The sequence below is a fragment of the Oncorhynchus masou genome, chromosome 15, assembly GCF_036934945.1.
Source record: "Oncorhynchus masou masou isolate Uvic2021 chromosome 15, UVic_Omas_1.1, whole genome shotgun sequence".
Taxonomy (NCBI): domain Eukaryota; kingdom Metazoa; phylum Chordata; class Actinopteri; order Salmoniformes; family Salmonidae; genus Oncorhynchus; species Oncorhynchus masou.
This window is the reverse complement of record NC_088226.1, coordinates 1,385,744-1,403,774: the sequence shown is the minus strand read 5'-3', so window position 1 is coordinate 1,403,774 and position 18,031 is coordinate 1,385,744. Positions and strand designations below refer to the sequence as shown.

The following is an 18,031-nucleotide window of genomic DNA, read 5'->3' as shown; positions in this document are numbered from 1 at the left end:
ATTGGTCCCCTCTGAAATGGTCACCTTTGAAAATATTGATAGTTTTGACCAAGACGCACACCGACAGCAAGACTCATCCATCTCACCAGAGAAAGCATTTTGCTACAGATACTATGACAGAGGTGTAAGCGTCTGTGTGTGGCTGGTGAGATGAGTCAGGCGCAGGACAGCAGATATGAGTAATGAAAGCAACTTTATTTAAATATATCACAATACACGTCATAATAAATAAAAGGACACAAATATGGGCAATTACTCACAAACAAACCTGGGGGAAATAAGGTTAAATAATGAACAAGTAATTGGGGGATTGAAACCAGGTGTGTAAGACAAAGACAAAACAAATGCAAAATGAAAAGTAGATCGGCGATGGCTACTAGGCCGGTGCCGTCTTCCGCCGAACGCCGCCCGAACAAGGAGAGGGACCGACTTTGGCGGAAGTCGTGACAAGAGGAGAGCTGTTTGTCTCGCTCGGATGCTTTCTCTGGTGAACTAGATTCAGCTTCTTGTGAACTGGTGGAAAATTATGAAACACAGATAGACAAGAATGATAAATATGTTTTTCCCTTTTTTTTATTGTTCATATTTTTGGGGAATCCTGGCTTCCCTTGGCATCCATGAACACGTGCCACTTTGTCGGCTGAATTTCATTACACTTGTGGCATTTGTAATAGATGTCCCTTACCATTCAAATGGCGTGTGCACAGTGCACTGGTCGGATGCTGGACTTATTTTGGAGGAGACTAATGTGAGCAGGTGACCTACTTAACCTGATTTAAAGTGATTTGTTTGACTACATGTACATATTACCTCAATAACCTAGACTAACCGGTTCCCCAACACATTGACTCTGTACTGGTACCCCCTGTATAAAGCCTTGAATGTTATTGTACTGCTGCTGTTTAATTATTTGTATGCTAATACCCTTATATTTTAATGCAAACACTGTAACAATACTTTTAGAATTGATTTATGATTTATTTGAAGTAGAAAATGTGCCTAAACTGAAGTATTTAATGCGTTGAACCATCATAATTATATTGAAAATATCCACAAATATCCTTGCATCAATTAAGGTTCAAAATGTTATGGCCCCACTGAACTGGGTCTGTGCCCCATCTTGGCTACCCCATTCAAAATATTCTGGACATGCCACTGGCGGAGAGAGAAAGAGAGAGGGGGAGAATCTCGTAGTACACTTTGGTTTTATTGAGCCACTACTGGTCCATGTCAACATTTTTAGAACTGTGTCATGAGCCTCCCTCCCACTGTCTCTGTATAATCTCTCATATCCCATGCATGCTGACCGGGCGGTTTCCGTCACAGTGCGCCAGAGGCGCGTCACGGCGTGCAAACCCCATTATGTATCTACTAATACCCAATAAGAGCCTATCAATGGGTTCAATGGGGATGGGGCAGCCAACAGCACCCTTTACTTTCAATGTGAAAATGGAGATCACATTAATGTTCCTCCATTACAAATTCGGAATTCAGTTGAATGAAATGTCCATCAAGTGATTAGGACTAAGGATACGGTGGTAACCTGTTGTGTGGTAGAGGCTAGATTACAATTATAGTTTGAGGGATTTGATGCTTGTGTGTGTGTGTGTGTGTGTGTGTGTGTGTGTGTGTGTGTGTGTGTGTGTGTGTGTGTGTGTGTGTGTGTGTGTGTGTGTGTGTGTGTGTGTGTGTGTGTGTGTGTGTGTGTCATAGGAGCAGCTGCAATAATGATAACGGCTATGTAATGAACAGAAGGAAGCATCATAATCTTACGGGAGGATGGACCTGCAGAGGTGAAAGTAGATGATTTTTGTTAGGCTTCTTCTCCTACAGCTACACCTAACCACTCTCACTGTTCTAACTTCGAACCTTTCAAGGTAAAAAGGGAACTCTTTCTCTCACGAACACTCACACACAAACACCGCATTGAGTGCGTTGTCAGAGATGACAGCATAGAAATTACACCCGGTATCCTACATGCATACACAAAACTGTAGCTGTGATAAAATATAACGAAGACCGGGAGCTTGGTTCGCTTCGTTGCATGGGGGACTCACTGCATATCCAAAAGGCAGAGCCTGTCCCCTGACCAACAGACTAATTCATTTGAATTAGTTCATGGATTTAATCATCGCCGATGTCACGAGATACGTAACGGATACGGGGATTAATATTACAGGCACCGAGAGTTTACACCGCTCCCGGTGTACTGACATTTTCCGCAACGACTCGGTATATGAAACCGGTGCCTCGGTAACGACACCGTCGGAGAACATCAGTTATTTCAGTAAGGCTATCGTGCCATTTCAATATACCATGGTTCCGGGATTTGAATAGGTAGGCTATCGTAACGAATCCCACTGGCAGTCATTAGAACAAAAAACGCTCCTTTAATTTTCTACGCCTGCTTCGCGGCAGCAGGTTGGGGTAATAGCCACCACCACCAGGATTGCACAAGTCTCCAATTCACATGGGCGAAGGCAGGGCTCGGTTCTGCTTTGGTTGGACCCGGGCTCGCTGTCAAGAACAAGACAAATGTGTGTCGGACCCTGGGAGGGAACCGGAAACGCGAGAGAGATGGGCCGAACTGTTCGACCAACTGGACCTCAATAAAGACGGTAAAGTCGACATCAACGAGCTGAGGATAGGACTCGCTGCACGCGGTTTACTTCGCAGTGACGCGGAGGAGGTGAGAGGAATAGCGATTTTGGGGGTATTCCAATAGAAATGTGTATCCCTTGAATTATAGCCTGCATGGCACATTAATTGTGTGTGTGTGTGTGTTTTGTTCTTGGCTGAGTAAGGAGTAAGACGATTATGTCCTGTCAAAGAACACAAACTGATCATACAGTATGTATGACATAGGCCAGGGCTTCCTAAACTTTTTTTTCTGATAGTAAATTCATCAGGGACCCCCTGAAAATCAGAACACAACTCAGACTTTAGAGTGAGGTAAAAAATAGCATACAAGAAGTTTCATGACTGCTGCAGTTCCATGCATGGCCAGACTAACCAATACTTCAGCCATGGAAAGTAAAATGTAAACAACAATTGGATGGAATACAATAAGTTTTAGTTGAAAACTGGATCATTGATGGACTACTGTGGATCCCTGTGAGCCTCCTAGGCCCTGTTGTGCGTCTAAGGGTATACTGTAGATTAATAATATTGTATTGTATTGCACCAACTTCTTCCACAGACCCCTTGGCCAGATTTGTGTAAATGTGTGTAATCTGTTGTTGTGACATCTGCTCTACATTTCTTAACGTTTAAACAACACATTTAAAAAATATATATTTTCTGTTAAAGGTTCGAACAGTGAACATCATGTGTTTCATAACATTTGAGGATATTTGGATGAAACCAGTGAAAAAATGACTGTACATTAACTAAGTTGATCATGAAGTTACTGGTCCCCTCCCTCATGTCAAACACTTGAGTTCAGGGATTACTTCTGTCTTTATTTAACTAGGAAGGTCAGTTTAGAAAATATTCTAATTTACAATGACAGCCTACCGGGGAACAGTGGCTTGTTCAGGAACCGAACGACCTTGTCAGCTCGGGGATTCAAGCCAGCAACCTCGGCTACCTGCTGCCCCTATGCAATGTCAAGTCGGGCTGTAAATGTTATACAGTAGCGTCTTGTAATCTTAACTAATTTAAATATGTAACGCCTTAAAACCACCATCACATGTTTGCATCATACGGCTTTGTTTACAAACCATAAATAGCTCAAGTAGAACGTGGCAGAACGATACTGGTAACTCAACTTTTCATCTGTGTTGTAACTTATAGCTAGCAAGCTACTTACCATCATGCCAGAAAAAACACACTGTGTTGTGACTGGATGCCGTAGTGATAATTTAACATTACACTATTTCCTGAAGAATGAGGACATCCGTAAGCAGTGGCTGATTTTAATTTCGGGTGGAGAGAATCATAACACCCGCGTGCAGTGCACATTTAGAGCGAAGTTACTTTATAAATTGGGGAGAAGTTTTGATGTGTCTTGCCAGGAAGCTAATCATGAAGATGGATGCTGAACCATCATTGACAGTGGATCAGTTTATTCTGCAAGCACTGACCATAATGTAAGTATGAGTCTGACACGGTGGCTGTAACTGTGGCTACTTCGACGGTATATTTTCTGTATCACAGCTGATTGTCACTATATGGTTTTTGTTCTTCCATCCCTAAGCCCCCTACATTGAGTCTGAGAACTGACAGCAAACAGCTGATATGAAGGAATGTTGTCCACAAAAGGAGTTCTGGTGTGTATAGTATTTGTAATTTACCACTGAAAATTATATTCTGCCATTCAATTATGTGGGTTGTTGTCTTATATATTTGCTGTAGTTTGTGTCATTGGGGCTCTAATGATCTAGATTTTAGAAAATTCAACATCTACTCGGTTTGCACATCTTTCCAGACAACCACCGCAGCAGCAATGCCATGATACAAAATCAGATTTCCCAAGGCAAGGGGGGGATATGCTGTAAAGCATGTGAAGACAGACCAAATAAGGGGGATATGCTGTAAAGCCTGTAAAGACAGACCAAATAAGGGGGGATATGCTGTAAGACAGACCAAATAAGGGGGATATGCTGTAAAGCATGTGAAGACAGACCAAATAAGGGGGATATGCTGTAAAGCCTGTAAAGACAGACCAAATAAGGGGGATATGCTGTAAAGCCTGTAAAGACAGACCAAATAAGGGGGATATGCTGTAAAGCCTGTAAAGACAGACCAAATAAGGGGGATATGCTGTAAAGCATGTAAAGACAGACCAAATAAGGGGGATATGCTGTAAAGCCTGTAAAGACAGACCAAATAAGGGGGATATGCTGTAAAGCATGTGAAGACAGACCAAATAAGGGGGGATATGCTGTAAAGCCTGTAAAGACAGACCAAATAAGGGGGGATATGCTGTAAAGCCTGTAAAGACAGACCAAATAAGGGGGATATGCTGTAAAGCCTGTAAAGACAGACCAAATAAGGGGGGATATGCTGTAAAGCCTGTGAAGACAGACCAAATAAGGGGGATATGCTGTAAAGCCTGTAAAGACAGACCAAATAAGGGGTAAAGATATGCTGTAAAGCCTGTAAAGACAGACCAAATAAGGGGGATATGCTGTAAAAAGACAGACTGTAAATGACAGAAGGGGGGATATGCTGTAAAGCCTGTAAAGACAGACCAAATAAGGGGGGGGGATATGCTGTAAAGCCTGTAAAGACAGACCAAATAAGGGGGATATGCTGTAAAGCCTGTAAAGACAGACCAAATAAGGGGGATATGCTGTAAAGCCTGTAAAGACAGACCAAATAAGGGGGATATGCTGTAAAGCCTGTAAAGACAGACCAAATAAGGGGGATATGCTGTAAAGCATGTGAAGACAGACCAAATAAGGGGGGATATGCTGTAAAGCCTGTAAAGACAGACCAAATAAGGGGGATATGCTGTAAAGCCTGTAAAGACCGACCAAATAAGGGGGGGATATGCTGTAAAGCCTGTAAAGACAGACCAAATAAGGGGCTGTAAAGCCTGTAAATATGCTGTAAAGCCTGTAAAGACAGACCAAATAAGGGGGATATGCTGTAAAGCCTGTAAAGACAGACCAAATAAGGGGGCTGTATATAAGGGGATATGCTGTAAAGCCTGTAAAGACAGACCAAATAAGGGGGATATGCTGTAAAGCCTGTAAAGACAGACCAAATAAGGGGGATATGCTGTAAAGCCTGTAAAGACAGACCAAATAAGGGGGGATATGCTGTAAAGCCTGTAAAGACAGACCAAATAAGGGGGATATGCTGTAAAGCCTGTAAAGACAGACCAAATAAGGGGGATATGCTGTAAAGCCTGTAAATATGCTGTAAAGCCTGTAAAGACCAAATAAGGGGGATATGCTGTAAAGCCTGTAAAGACAGACCAAATAAGGGATAAATAAGGGGGATATGCTGTAAAGCCTGTAAAGACAGACCAAATAAGGGGGATATGCTGTAAAGCCTGTAAAGACCGACCAAATAAGGGGGATATGCTGTAAAGCCTGTAAAGACAGACCAAATAAGCTGTAAAGCCTGTAAAGACAGACCAAATAAGGGGGATATGCTGTAAAGCCTGTAAAGACAGACCAAATAAGGGGGATATGCTGTAAAGCCTGTAAAGACAAATAAGATCAAAGCCTGAAAGACAGAAACAAGAAGGGGGATATGCTGTAAAGCCTGTAAAGACAGAGATAAGGGGGATATGCAAAGTGAAAGACAAACCAAAGAAGGGGGGATATGCTGTAAAGCCCGTGAAGACAGATCAAGTGATATGCTGTAAAGCCCGTAAAATAAGGGGGATATGCCAAAGACAGACCAAATAAGGGGGATATGCTGTAAAGCCCGTGAAGACAGATCAAGTCTTCAAATCAAATTTTATTTGTAAAATGCTTTGTAAACAACAGGTGTAGACTAACTGTAAAATGCTTAGTTACATGTCCTTTTCCAACCATGCAGAGAGAAAGAAAAAGTAGTAATAAATACACAATGAGTAAGGATAACTTGGCTCTGTACATGGGGTACCAGTACAGAGTCGATGTGCAGGGGTACGAGGTCATTGAGGTAGATGTGTACATCTACTGTGACTAGGAATAAAGTGACAGATAATAAACAGTAGCAGCAACGTATGTGATGTGTCAAAAAAGTTAGTGCAAAAAAGGTCAATGCAGATAGTTAAATAGTTAATCAAATAGCTACCCGGACTAACTATTTATAGCTTGTGGGTAGAAGCTGTTCAGGGTCCTGTTGGTTCCAGACTTGGTGCATCAGTACCACTTTCCATGCGGTAGCAGAGAGAACAGTCTATGACGGTTGGCTGGAGTCCTTCTTTTACAACCCTCCTCTGACACCGCCTGGTATAGAGGTCCTGGATGGCAGGGAGCTCGGCCCCAGTGATGTACTGGGCCGTTCGCACTACCTTCTTTAGCACCTTGTGGTCAGTTGCTGAGCAGTTGGCATACCATGTGAAGACAGACCAAATAAGGGGGGATATGCTGTAAAGCATGTAAAGACAGACCAAATAAGGGGGGATATGCTGTAAAGCCTGTAAAGACAGACCAAATAAGGGGGATATGCTGTAAAGCCTGTAAAGACAAACCAAATAAGGGGGATATGCTGTAAAGCCTGTAAAGACAGACCAAATAAGGGGGATATGCTGTAAAGCCTGTAAAGACAGACCAAATAAGGGGGATATGCTGTAAAGCCTGTAAAGACAGACCAAATAAGGGGGATATGCTGTAAAGCCTGTAAAGACAGACCAAATAAGGGGGATATGCTGTAAAGCCTGTAAAGACAAACCAAATAAGGGGGATATGCTGTAAAGCCCATGAAGACAGATCAAGTGAAGACAGACCAAATAAGGGGGGATATGCTGTAAAGCCCATGAAGACAGATCAAGTGAAGACAGAAACAAGAAGGGGGATATGCTGTAAAGCCCGTGAAGACAGATCAAGTGTAAGACAGAAAATAAGGGGGATATGCCAAATAAGGGGGATATGCTGTAAAGCCTGTAGTTAATCAAATAGCTACCCCGGACTAACTATTTATGGCTGGAGAAGCTCCCTTCCAGACTTTAAGACAGACCAAATAAGGGGGATATGCTGTAAAGCCCATGAAGACAGATCAAGTGAAGACAGAAACAAGAAGGGGGATATGCTGTAAAGCCCGTGAAGACAGATCAAGTTAAGACAAACCAAAGAAGGGGGGATATGCTGTAAAGCCCGTGAAGACAGATCAAGTGAAGACAAACCAAAGAAGGGGGGATATGCTGTAAATCCCGTGAAGACAGATCAAGTGAAGACAAACCAAAGAAGGGGGGATATGCTGTAAATCCCGTGAAGACAGATCAAGTGAAGACAAACCAAAGAAGGGGGGATATGCTGTGAAGACAGACCCAACAATACTGTAAGTCATAATTATTCAATTCAATTAAACTGAGAATTTCAGGCACACACAAATTCCAAATACAAACATTGAAAAGTTTACTAAATATTGCATATTTCAAAAAATTAGTACTTCAAAAACACCAGAAAACACATTGTAGAATGAGTAGATCACTACATCAACAAAATGATAACGTCATAACTCAGAACAGTGAATATGAAGTAAATTTCACTACCCATTTAACAAACATTTCCCTTTTCAGAACCCTTACATGCTACATAGACAGGCTCTTGGATCTCCTCTTCAACAAGGTCACCCTTGATCCAGTGCCGTATGTGGGGAAGATGTGCGAGCTGTCCATCCCAGAACCCTGCCCAGTGTGAGAGGCCTGACAAGGAGGAGACCATACCTGGATTTGTCTCCAGCTTCAATCTTCAGGGTGACTGAAGTCTGCTTGATTGAAGCGGGGTACATGGGTCCCCCTCCTCTCCCGATCCCGTCCCATCAATCTCTGTAGTTGGTTGCATTTCCCAAACTCTAAGTAATTTATATGATCTCACATTTTCTTTTATATCATTTTTTCTAACATTTGGCCGGGAGATGAGAGTTACAAATTGTAAGACTCAATGGGGTCCTGTACACTGTAGGGCAGCAGGGTGCCTTTATTGCAGCTTATGGCTCTATTTTTTTTTTTTTATGTCAAAAGATGTCTCACCATTATTTCTCATGAATGTCCATGTTGATCAATATTTCAGATATGCTTGCCTAATGTAAATGAACAAATAAATGTTTGATCAATACAAACATTTCTGAACATATTGTCATTTATAATGCTAATGCAGAGGCACCAATCAATTTTCCAGTTCACTTATTGTATGCTGTTTTCATGTACATTCCCTTATGTCTATGCTTCGGGGACTCAGACTTGACTAATTCTGCTGAAGAAGTGTATCAGTGAACAGTGATTAGTTACAAAACAATATAAATGCAATTGTGTATTGCTGCTGTTTGACTGATATCTAACAGTCCATTATCAGCTCCGTTGAGAACATTTTGCAGAGAAAATTGGTTGAGGAATACTATTTAGGGTCAGAATGACATGTGGCCCATTGTTTACCTGGTCATCATTGACATGTGGCCCATTGTTTACCTTGTTACCTGGCAACGACCACAAGGGTGTTTCAAAGAGCTGTCATTCAAGGCGAGCTCATAATATAAGCTCCCCGCCCACTCAGCCTGTTCTGTCGGGCTTCCTGATAGTTAGAGATGGGAGAAAGGGTACAATTTCTTTAATTCTGAGCATTTTAATAGTGTAAAAATGTTATGGGTGATGTTTCGGTCATTCAAAGGCATTTTCAATGACGTACAGAGCACTTTATTATTATACATTTCTTAATTGAACCTTTATTTAACTAGGCAAGTCAGATAAGAACAAATTCTTATTTACAGTGACGGCCTACCCCGGCCAAACCCGGACAATGCTGGGCCAATTGTGCGCCGCCCTATGGGACTTCCAATCACAACTGGATGTAATTCAGCCTGGATTCAAACCAGGAGCTGTAGTGACGCCTCTTGTACTGAGATGCAGTGCCTTAGACCACTTTGCCACTCCGTGGCACATCATTTGAAAGATGTATATCTCTTACTAACATTACAGAATTGTTGCGTTAGGTACAGTATTTGAACAAAACATTTTTTTCCCTTTATGATGATGATCGGGACCTGTTAGTGGTAGTTTTGTAATAACAGCACTGTGGGATTTAAAAATATATATTTATTAAAAAATGATGTAAAATAAATGGTTGATCTTGTCGTGGACCCCTTCAGTACCTAGTGGACTCCAGTTTGAGAAGCACTGACATCGGCAACTGTGTAGTTTCTGTGTTTACTATAAACAAGTATATTTGTTTGTAGCCTACTAGTACAATGAACAGGAACTATAACCTGCTTCACTTATTCCAAGTGTATAGGCCTCCCATATCAAGTCTTCAACTGCCTGAGCTATGAGCTATGAGCTATGGTTCAGTCTAGCCGGTGTCTCAGTGCTCTATTTTGACCCTGTGATGTCACAGGAGAAGCAGGCAGAGTGTTCTACAGGCAGTGAGAGGCATTTTACTACAGATATTAAAATAGTTCCTTGGAAGAGAGTGCTCATTCAAATGTATTTATAAAGCCCTTTTTAACATCAGCAGTTGTCACAAAGTGCTTATACAGAAGCCCATAGATGACCAGCAGGGTCAAATAATAATCACAGTGGTTATAGAAGGTGCAACAGGTCAGCACCTCAGGCATAAATGTCAGTTGGCTTTTCATAGCAGAGCATTTAGAGGTTGAGAGAGGTTGAGGGGGACGGGGGAGGGAGACGAATCAGCAGGTCCGGGACAAGGTAGCACGTCCAGTGAATAGGTCAGGGTTCCATAGCCACAGGCGGAACCGCAGAGATTGGATCAGCAGCACTGGATCAGTGCTCCATTACCCAGACATCTGGGACCTATTTCAAAACTCCATTGCTCTCTCTAACTCAAAACAACACAACATTAACCAGTGCTATTTTCACACATCCCTCCAACTCAAGGTGCCTGTCACCAGTGCTATCTGAAAACTCTGTTGCTTCAACACAATACTGATGCACGTTTTTCTGATCTGCTTGTCCCAGTACATGACAGGAAAGCAACACTTTCCTGAATGAATATTTTAAAGGTATGACTGTAACACAAACCTGGTGCCTTAATATCAGTGTCTGGCGTGCACACACACACACCACACACACACACACACACACACCACACACACACAGACCACACACACACACACACGCACACTCACCACACACACGCACACGCACACACTCACCACACACATCTTATCCTCAGTCTTCAAATCAAATTTTATTTGTAAAATGCTTTGTAAACAACAGGTGTAGACTAACTGTGAAATGCTTAGTTACAGGTCCTTTTCCAACCATGCAGAGAGAAAGAAAAAGTAGTAATAAATACACAATGAGTAAGGATAACTTGGCTCTGTACATGGGGTACCAGTACAGAGTCAATGTGCAGGGGTACGAGGTCATTGAGGTAGATGTGTACATCTACTGTGACTAGGAATAAAGTGACAGATAATAAACAGTAGCAGCAATGTATGTGACGTGTCAAAAAAGTTAGTGCAAAAAGGGTCAATGCAGATAGTTAAATAGTTAATCAAATAGCTACCCGGACTAACTATTTATAGCTTGTGGGTAGAAGCTGTTCAGGGTCCTGTTGGTTCCAGACTTGGTGCATCAGTACCACTTTCAATGCGGTAGCAGAGAGAACAGTCTATGACGGTTGGCTGGAGTCCTTCTTTTACAACCCTCCTCTGACACCGCCGGGTATAGAGGTCCTGGATGGCAGGGAGCTCGGCCCCAGTGATGTACTGGGCCGTTCGCACTACCTTCTTTAGCACCTTGTGGTCAGTTGCTGAGCAGTTGCCATACCATGCGGTGATACAGCCAGTCAAGATGCTCTAAATGGTGCAGCTGTAGAACCTTTAGAGGATCTGACTGCCCATGCCAAATCTTTTCAGCTTCCTGAGGGGGAAGAAGCGTAGTCGTGCCCTCTTCACAACTGTGTTGGTGTGTGTGGACCATGATCCTTAGTGACGTGGACACAGAGTAACTTGCAGCTTTCGACTCGCTCCACTACAGCCCTGTCGATGTGAACGGGGCGTGCTCGGCCCTCCGTTTCCATAAGCCCACGATCAGCTCCTTTGTCTTGCTGACATTGAGGGAGAGGTTGTTGTCCTGGCGCCACACTCCCAGGTCTCTGACCTCCTCCCTATAGGCAGTCTCATCATCATTGGTGATCAGGCGATCATTGGGGATCAGGCATTGGGTATCACCGTCATGTCATCGGCTTACTTAATGACGGTGTGGGAGTCGTGAGTGGACATGCAGTCGTGGGTGAACAGGGAGTGGCGGATGTGTTGTTGCCTACCCTCACCACCTGGGGGCGGCCCTTCAGGAAGTCCAGGATCCAGTTGCAGAGACAGATGTTCAGTCACAGTGTCCTTAGCTTAGTGATGGGCTTGGAGTGCACTATGGTGTTGAAGGCTGAGCTGTAGTCAGTTTATAGCATTCTTACATAGGTGTTCTTCTTGTCCAGGTGGGAAAGGGCAGTGTCAAGTGCAATAGAGACAGCCTGAGCTGTGGATCTGTTGGGGTGGTATATGGATTGGAGGGGGTCCAAGGTGTCTAGGATGATGGTGTTGATGTGAGACATGACCAGCCTTTCAAAGCATTTTATGGCTAGAGATGTGAGTGTTACGGAGCGATAGTAATTTAGACAGGTTAAAATGGCGTTCCTGGGCACAGGGGCTATGGGGGTCCACTTGAAACATGGATGTATTACAGACTGAGAGCCACAGAGCCCAGTAGAGCCACATAGCCCAGTAGAGCCAAATAGCCTAGTAGAGCCACAGAGCCCAGTAGAGCCAGAGAGCCCAGTAGAGCCACAGAGCCCAGTAGAGCCACAGAGCCCAGTAGAGCCACAGAGCCCAGTAGAGCCACAGGGCCCAATAGAGCCACAGAGCCTAGTAGAGCCAGAGAGCCACAGAGCCAGAGAGCCCAGTAGAGCCACAGACCCCAATAGAGCCACAGACCCCAGTAAAGCCACATAGCCCAATAGAGCCACATAGCCCAATAGAGCCACATAGCCCAATAGAGCCATATAGCCCAGTAGAGCCACATTGCCCAGTGGAGCCACATTGCCCAGTAGAGCCACATTGCCCAGTAGAGCCACATAGCCCAGTAGAGCCACATTGCCCAGTAGAGCCACATTGCCCAGTAGAGCCACATAGCCCAGTAGAGCCACATAGCCCAATAGAGCCACATTGCCCAGTAGAGCCACATTGCCCAGTAGAGCCACATTGCCCAGTAGAGCCACATTACCCAGTAGAGCCACATTGCCCAGTAGAGCAACATTACCCAGTAGAGCCACATTGCCCAGTAGAGCCACATTGCCCAGTAGAGCCACATTGCCCAGTAGAGCCACATTGCCCAGTAGAGCAACATAGCCCAATAGAGCCACATTGCCCAGTAGAGCCACATTGCCCAGTAGAGCCACATAGCCTAGTAGAGCCAGAGAGCCTCGCCAGATTCAATGGGTGTTTCTCAAAATGTGTACTACCGTGCACTGAGCATGTAAATTGGAGCACGGGAGGGTCGGAGTATGAGTCCAAATCAAACTATGCGAAACGAAGCACAGAGGTCACTTCTCGAATACGTACTCTGTTTGTACATCATTTGATGTATGCATTGATGCAAGCTTCATTGCAAAGTATGCACAGAAATATGATGCAACCACATTAAAAATGATGCAACATTTCTTGAAATCAATGGCGTCCATTATTTGAGCTAAAGTGAGAGAAAATAAATGTGAACATTTGTAATTATGTTATGGTGTAATTATGGCCCAAATATATTTTGGCTGGTAAAAATATTTGAGCGGCTGGTAGATTTTTCCATCTACGCCTGACCCTTTCCTACCACACCGACTGGACTTTCATGGCCGGCAGTGGCACATACAGTTCCTTCAGAAAGTATTTTCTGCATTTTGTTTTGTTACAGCCTGAATTTAAAATGGTTACATTAAGATTTTGTTTCACTGGCCCACACACAATACCCCATAATGTCAAAGTGGAATTATGTTCTTTGAAATTTTTACCAATTACTTAAAAATGTAAAGCTGAAATGTCTTGAGTCAATAAGTATTCAACCCCTTTGCTATGGCAAGCCTAAATAAGTTCAGGAGTAAAACTGTGCCTAACAACATTTACATACATTTAAGTCATTTAGCAGACGCTCTTATCCAGAGCGACTTACAAATTGGTGAATTCACCTTCTGACATCCAGTGGAACAGCCACTTTACAATAGTGCATCTAAATCATTTAAGGGGGGGTGAGAAGGATTACTTTATCCTATCCTAGGTATTCCTTGAAGAGGTGGGGTTTCAGGTGTCTCCGGAAGGTGGTGATTGACTCCGCTGTCCTGGCGTCGTGAGGGAGTTTGTTCCACCATTGGGGGGCCAGAGCAGCGAACAGTTTTGACTGGGCTGAGCGGGAACTGTACTTCCTCAGTGGTAGGGAGGCGAGCAGGCCAGAGGTGGATGAACGCAGTGCCCTTGTTTGGGTGTAGGGCCTGATCAGAGCCTGGAGGTACTGGGGTGCCGTTCCCCTCACAGCTCCGTAGGCAAGCACCATGGTCTTGTAGCGGATGCGAGCTTCAACTGGAAGCCAGTGGAGAGAGCGGAGGAGCGGGGTGACGTGAGAGAACTTGGGAAGGTTGAACACCAGACGGGCTGCGGCGTTCTGGATGAGTTGTAGGGGTTTAATGGCACAGGCAGGGAGCCCAGCCAACAGCGAGTTGCAGTAATCCAGACGGGAGATGACAAGTGCCTGGATTAGGACCTGCGCCGCTTCCTGTGTGAGGCAGGGTCGTACTCTGCGGATGTTGTAGAGCATGAACCTACAGGAACGGGCCACCGCCTTGATGTTAGTTGAGAACGACAGGGTGTTGTCCAGGATCACGCCACGGTTCTTAGCGCTCTGGGAGGAGGACACAATGGAGTTGTCAACCGTGATGGCGAGATCATGGAACGGGCAGTCCTTCCCCGGGAGGAGGAGCAGCTCCGTCTTGTCGAGGTTCAGCTTGAGGTGGTGATCCGTCATCCACACTGATATGTCTGCCAGACATGCAGAGATGCGATTCGCCACCTGGTCATCAGAAGGGGGAAAGGAGAAGATTAATTGTGTGTCGTCTGCATAGCAATGATAGGAGAGACCATGTGAGGTGATGACAGAGCCAAGTGACTTGGTGTATAGCGAGAATAGGAGAGGGCCTAGAACAGAGCCCTGGGGGACCCCAGTGGTGAGAGCGCGTGGCGAGGAGACAGATTCTCGCCACGCCACCTGGTAGGAGCGACCTGTCAGGTAGGACGCAATCCAAGCGTGGGCCGCGCCGGAGATGCCCAACTCGGAGAGGGTGGAGAGGAGGATCTGATGGTTCACAGTATCGAAGGCAGCCGATAGGTCTAGAAGGATGAGAGCAGAGGAGAGAGAGTTAGCTTTAGCAGTGCGGAGCGCCTCCGTGATACAGAGAAGAGCAGTCTCAGTTGAATGACTAGTCTTGAAACCTGACTGATTTGGATCAAGAAGGTCATTCTGAGAGAGATAGCGGGAGAGCTGGCCAAGGACGGCACGTTCAAGAGTTTTGGAGAGAAAAGAAAGAAGGGATACTGGTCTGTAGTTGTTGACATCGGAGGGATCGAGTGTAGGTTTTTTCAGAAGGGGTGCAACTCTCGCTCTCTTGAAGACGGAAGGGACGTAGCCAGCGGTCAGGGATGAGTTGATGAGCGAGGTGAGGTAAGGGAGAAGGTCTCCGGAAATGGTATGGAGAAGAGAGGAGGGGATAGGGTCAAGCGGGCAGGTTGTTGGGCGGCCGGCCGTCACAAGAAGCGAGATTTCATCTGGAGAGAGAGGGGAGAAAGAGGTCAGAGCACAGGGTAGGGCAGTGTGAGCAGAACCAGCGGTGTCGTTTGACTTAGCAAACGAGGATCGGATGTCGTCGACCTTCTTTTCAAAATGGTTGACGAAGTCATCTGCAGAGAGGGAGGAGGGGGGGAGGGGGAGGAGGATTCAGGAGGGAGGAGAAGGTGGCAAAGAGCTTCCTAGGGTTAGAGGCAGATGCTTGGAATTTAGAGTGGTAGAAAGTGGCTTTAGCAGCAGAGACAGAGGAGGAAAATGTAGAGAGGAGGGAGTGAAAGGATGCCAGGTCCGCAGGGAGGCGAGTTTTCCTCCATTTCCGCTCGGCTGCCCGGAGCTCTGTTCTGTGAGCTCGCAATGAGTCGTCGAGCCACGGAGCGGGAGGGGAGGACCGAGCCGGCCTGGAGGATAGGGGACATAGAGAGTCAAAGGATGCAGAAAGGGAAGAGAGGAGGGTTGAGGAGGCAGAATCAGGAGATAGGTTGGAGAAGGTATGAGCAGAGGGAAGAGATGATAGGATGGAAGAGGAGAGAGTAGCGGGGGAGAGAGAGCGAAGGTTGGGACGGCGCGATACCATCCGAGTAGGGGCAGTGTGGGAAGTGTTGGATGAGAGCGAGAGGGAAAAGGATACAAGGTAGTGGTCGGAGACTTGGAGGGGAGTTGCAATGAGGTTAGTGGAAGAACAGCATCTAATAAAGATGAGGTCGAGCGTATTGCCTGCCTTGTGAGTAGGGGGGGAAGGTGAGAGGGTGAGGTCAAAAGAGGAGAGGAGTGGAAAGAAGGAGGCAGAGAGGAATGAGTCAAAGGTAGACGAGGGGAGGTTAAAGTCGCCCAGGACTGTGAGAGGTGAGCCGTCCTCAGGAAAGGAGCTTATCAAGGCATCAAGCTCATTGATGAACTCTCCGAGGGAACCTGGAGGGCGATAAATGATAAGGATGTTAAGCTTGAAAGGGCTGGTAACTGTTACAGCATGGAATTCAAAGGAGGCGATAGACAGATGGGTAAGGGGAGAAAGAGAGAATGACCACTTGGGAGAGATGAGGATCCCGGTGCCACCACCCCGCTGACCAGAAGCTCTCGGGGTGTGCGAGAACACGTGGGCGGACGAAGAGAGAGCAGTAGGAGTAGCAGTGTTATCTGTGGTGATCCATGTTTCCGTCAGTGCCAAGAAGTCGAGGGACTGGAGGGAGGCATAGGCTGAGATGAAGTCTGCCTTGTTGGCCGCAGATCGGCAGTTCCAGAGGCTACCGGAGACCTGGAACTCCACGTGGGTCGTGCGCGCTGGGACCACCAGATTAGGGTGGCCGCGGCCACGCGGTGTGGAGCGTTTGTATGGTCTGTGCAGAGAGGAGAGAACAGGGATAGATAGACACATAGTTGACAGGCTACAGAAGAGGCTACGCTAATGCAAAGGAGATTGGAATGACAAGTGGACTACACGTCTCGAATGTTCAGAAAGTTAAGCTTACGTAGCAAGAATCTTATTGACTAAAATGATTGAAATGATACAGTACTGCTGGAGTAGGCTAGCTGGCAGTGGCTGCGTTGTTGACTTTGTAGGCTAGCTGGCAGTGGCTGCGTTGTTGACACTACACTAATCAAGTCGTTCCGTCGAGTGTAATAGTAACAAGTCACATAATAAGTTGCATAAGTTGCATGGACTTACTATGTATGCAAAAATAGTGTTTAACATGATTTTTGAATGATTACCTCATCTCTATACCCCACACACACAATTATCTCTAAGGTCCCTCAGTCGAGCAGTGAATTTCAAACATTGACTCAACCACAAGACCATGGAGGTTTTCCAATACCTCGCAAAGAAGGGCACCTATTCGTAGATGGGTAAAACAAAGCAGACATTGATTAACACTTTGAGCATGGTAAAGTTATTAATTACCCTTTGGATGGTGTATCAATACACACAGTCACTACAAAGATACAGGCGTCTTTCCTAACCTAGTTGCCGTGAGGAATGAAACCACTCATGGATTTCACCATGAGAAAAGTGGTGATTTAAAAAAGTGACAGAGTTTAATGGCTGTGACAGGTGTAAACTGAGGATGGATCAACAACATTGTAGTTATTCTACAATACTAACCTAAATGACAGAGTGAAAAGAAGGAAGTCTGTACAGAATAAAAACAGAACAAAAAATGCATCCTTTTTTAAATAAGGCACTAAAGTAAAACTGCAAAAAAATTGCAAAGAAATCAACTTTATGCCCTGAATACAAATCATTAGGTTTGGGACAAATCCAACACAACACATAACCGAGTACCACTCTTCACATTTTAAAGCATGGTGGTGGCTGCATTATGTTATGGGAATGCTTGTCATCGGCAAGGACTAGGGAGTTTTTTAAGATAAAACGAAATGGAATAGAGTCCTCACAAATACACATCGACTGGGGCATTCTGTAATGATGTCAGTGATCACTGTGCATTTTCTTGTGTTAGAAATACAAGAAGGACCAAAGCCAAACCCCGTTATATTTTTAAAATACATTTTAGACAGTTTGATGAGCAAGCAAGTAAATCTGATTCCCGATGTTGACACTGCCTGGGACAATTTTTCTATGAAATTTGTGTC

General features: G+C 45.0%; 2 protein-coding genes and 1 long non-coding RNA gene across 3 annotated transcripts in view; 2 read left to right on the top strand and 1 right to left on the bottom strand.

Annotated features, from left to right (window-relative positions):
- LOC135555287 (very-long-chain enoyl-CoA reductase-like) overlaps positions 1-18,031 on the bottom strand; it is a 140,600-nt gene that overhangs the window by 41,931 nt on the left and 80,638 nt on the right. The gene's annotated exons all lie outside the window — the stretch shown is intronic.
- LOC135555285 (mitochondrial adenyl nucleotide antiporter SLC25A23-like) overlaps positions 1,736-18,031 on the top strand; it is a 35,612-nt gene continuing 19,316 nt past the window's right edge. The window contains exon 1 of the mRNA XM_064987613.1: positions 1,736-2,689. Coding sequence (XP_064843685.1) covers positions 2,471-2,689 — 219 coding nt within the window. The 5' untranslated portion in view covers positions 1,736-2,470. The remainder of the gene's footprint in view (positions 2,690-18,031) is intronic.
- LOC135555293 (uncharacterized) lies at positions 3,904-4,570 on the top strand. The gene is made up of 3 exons (XR_010457856.1): positions 3,904-4,091; positions 4,199-4,271; positions 4,430-4,570. It is a non-coding gene; the product is annotated as an uncharacterized LOC135555293 (long non-coding RNA).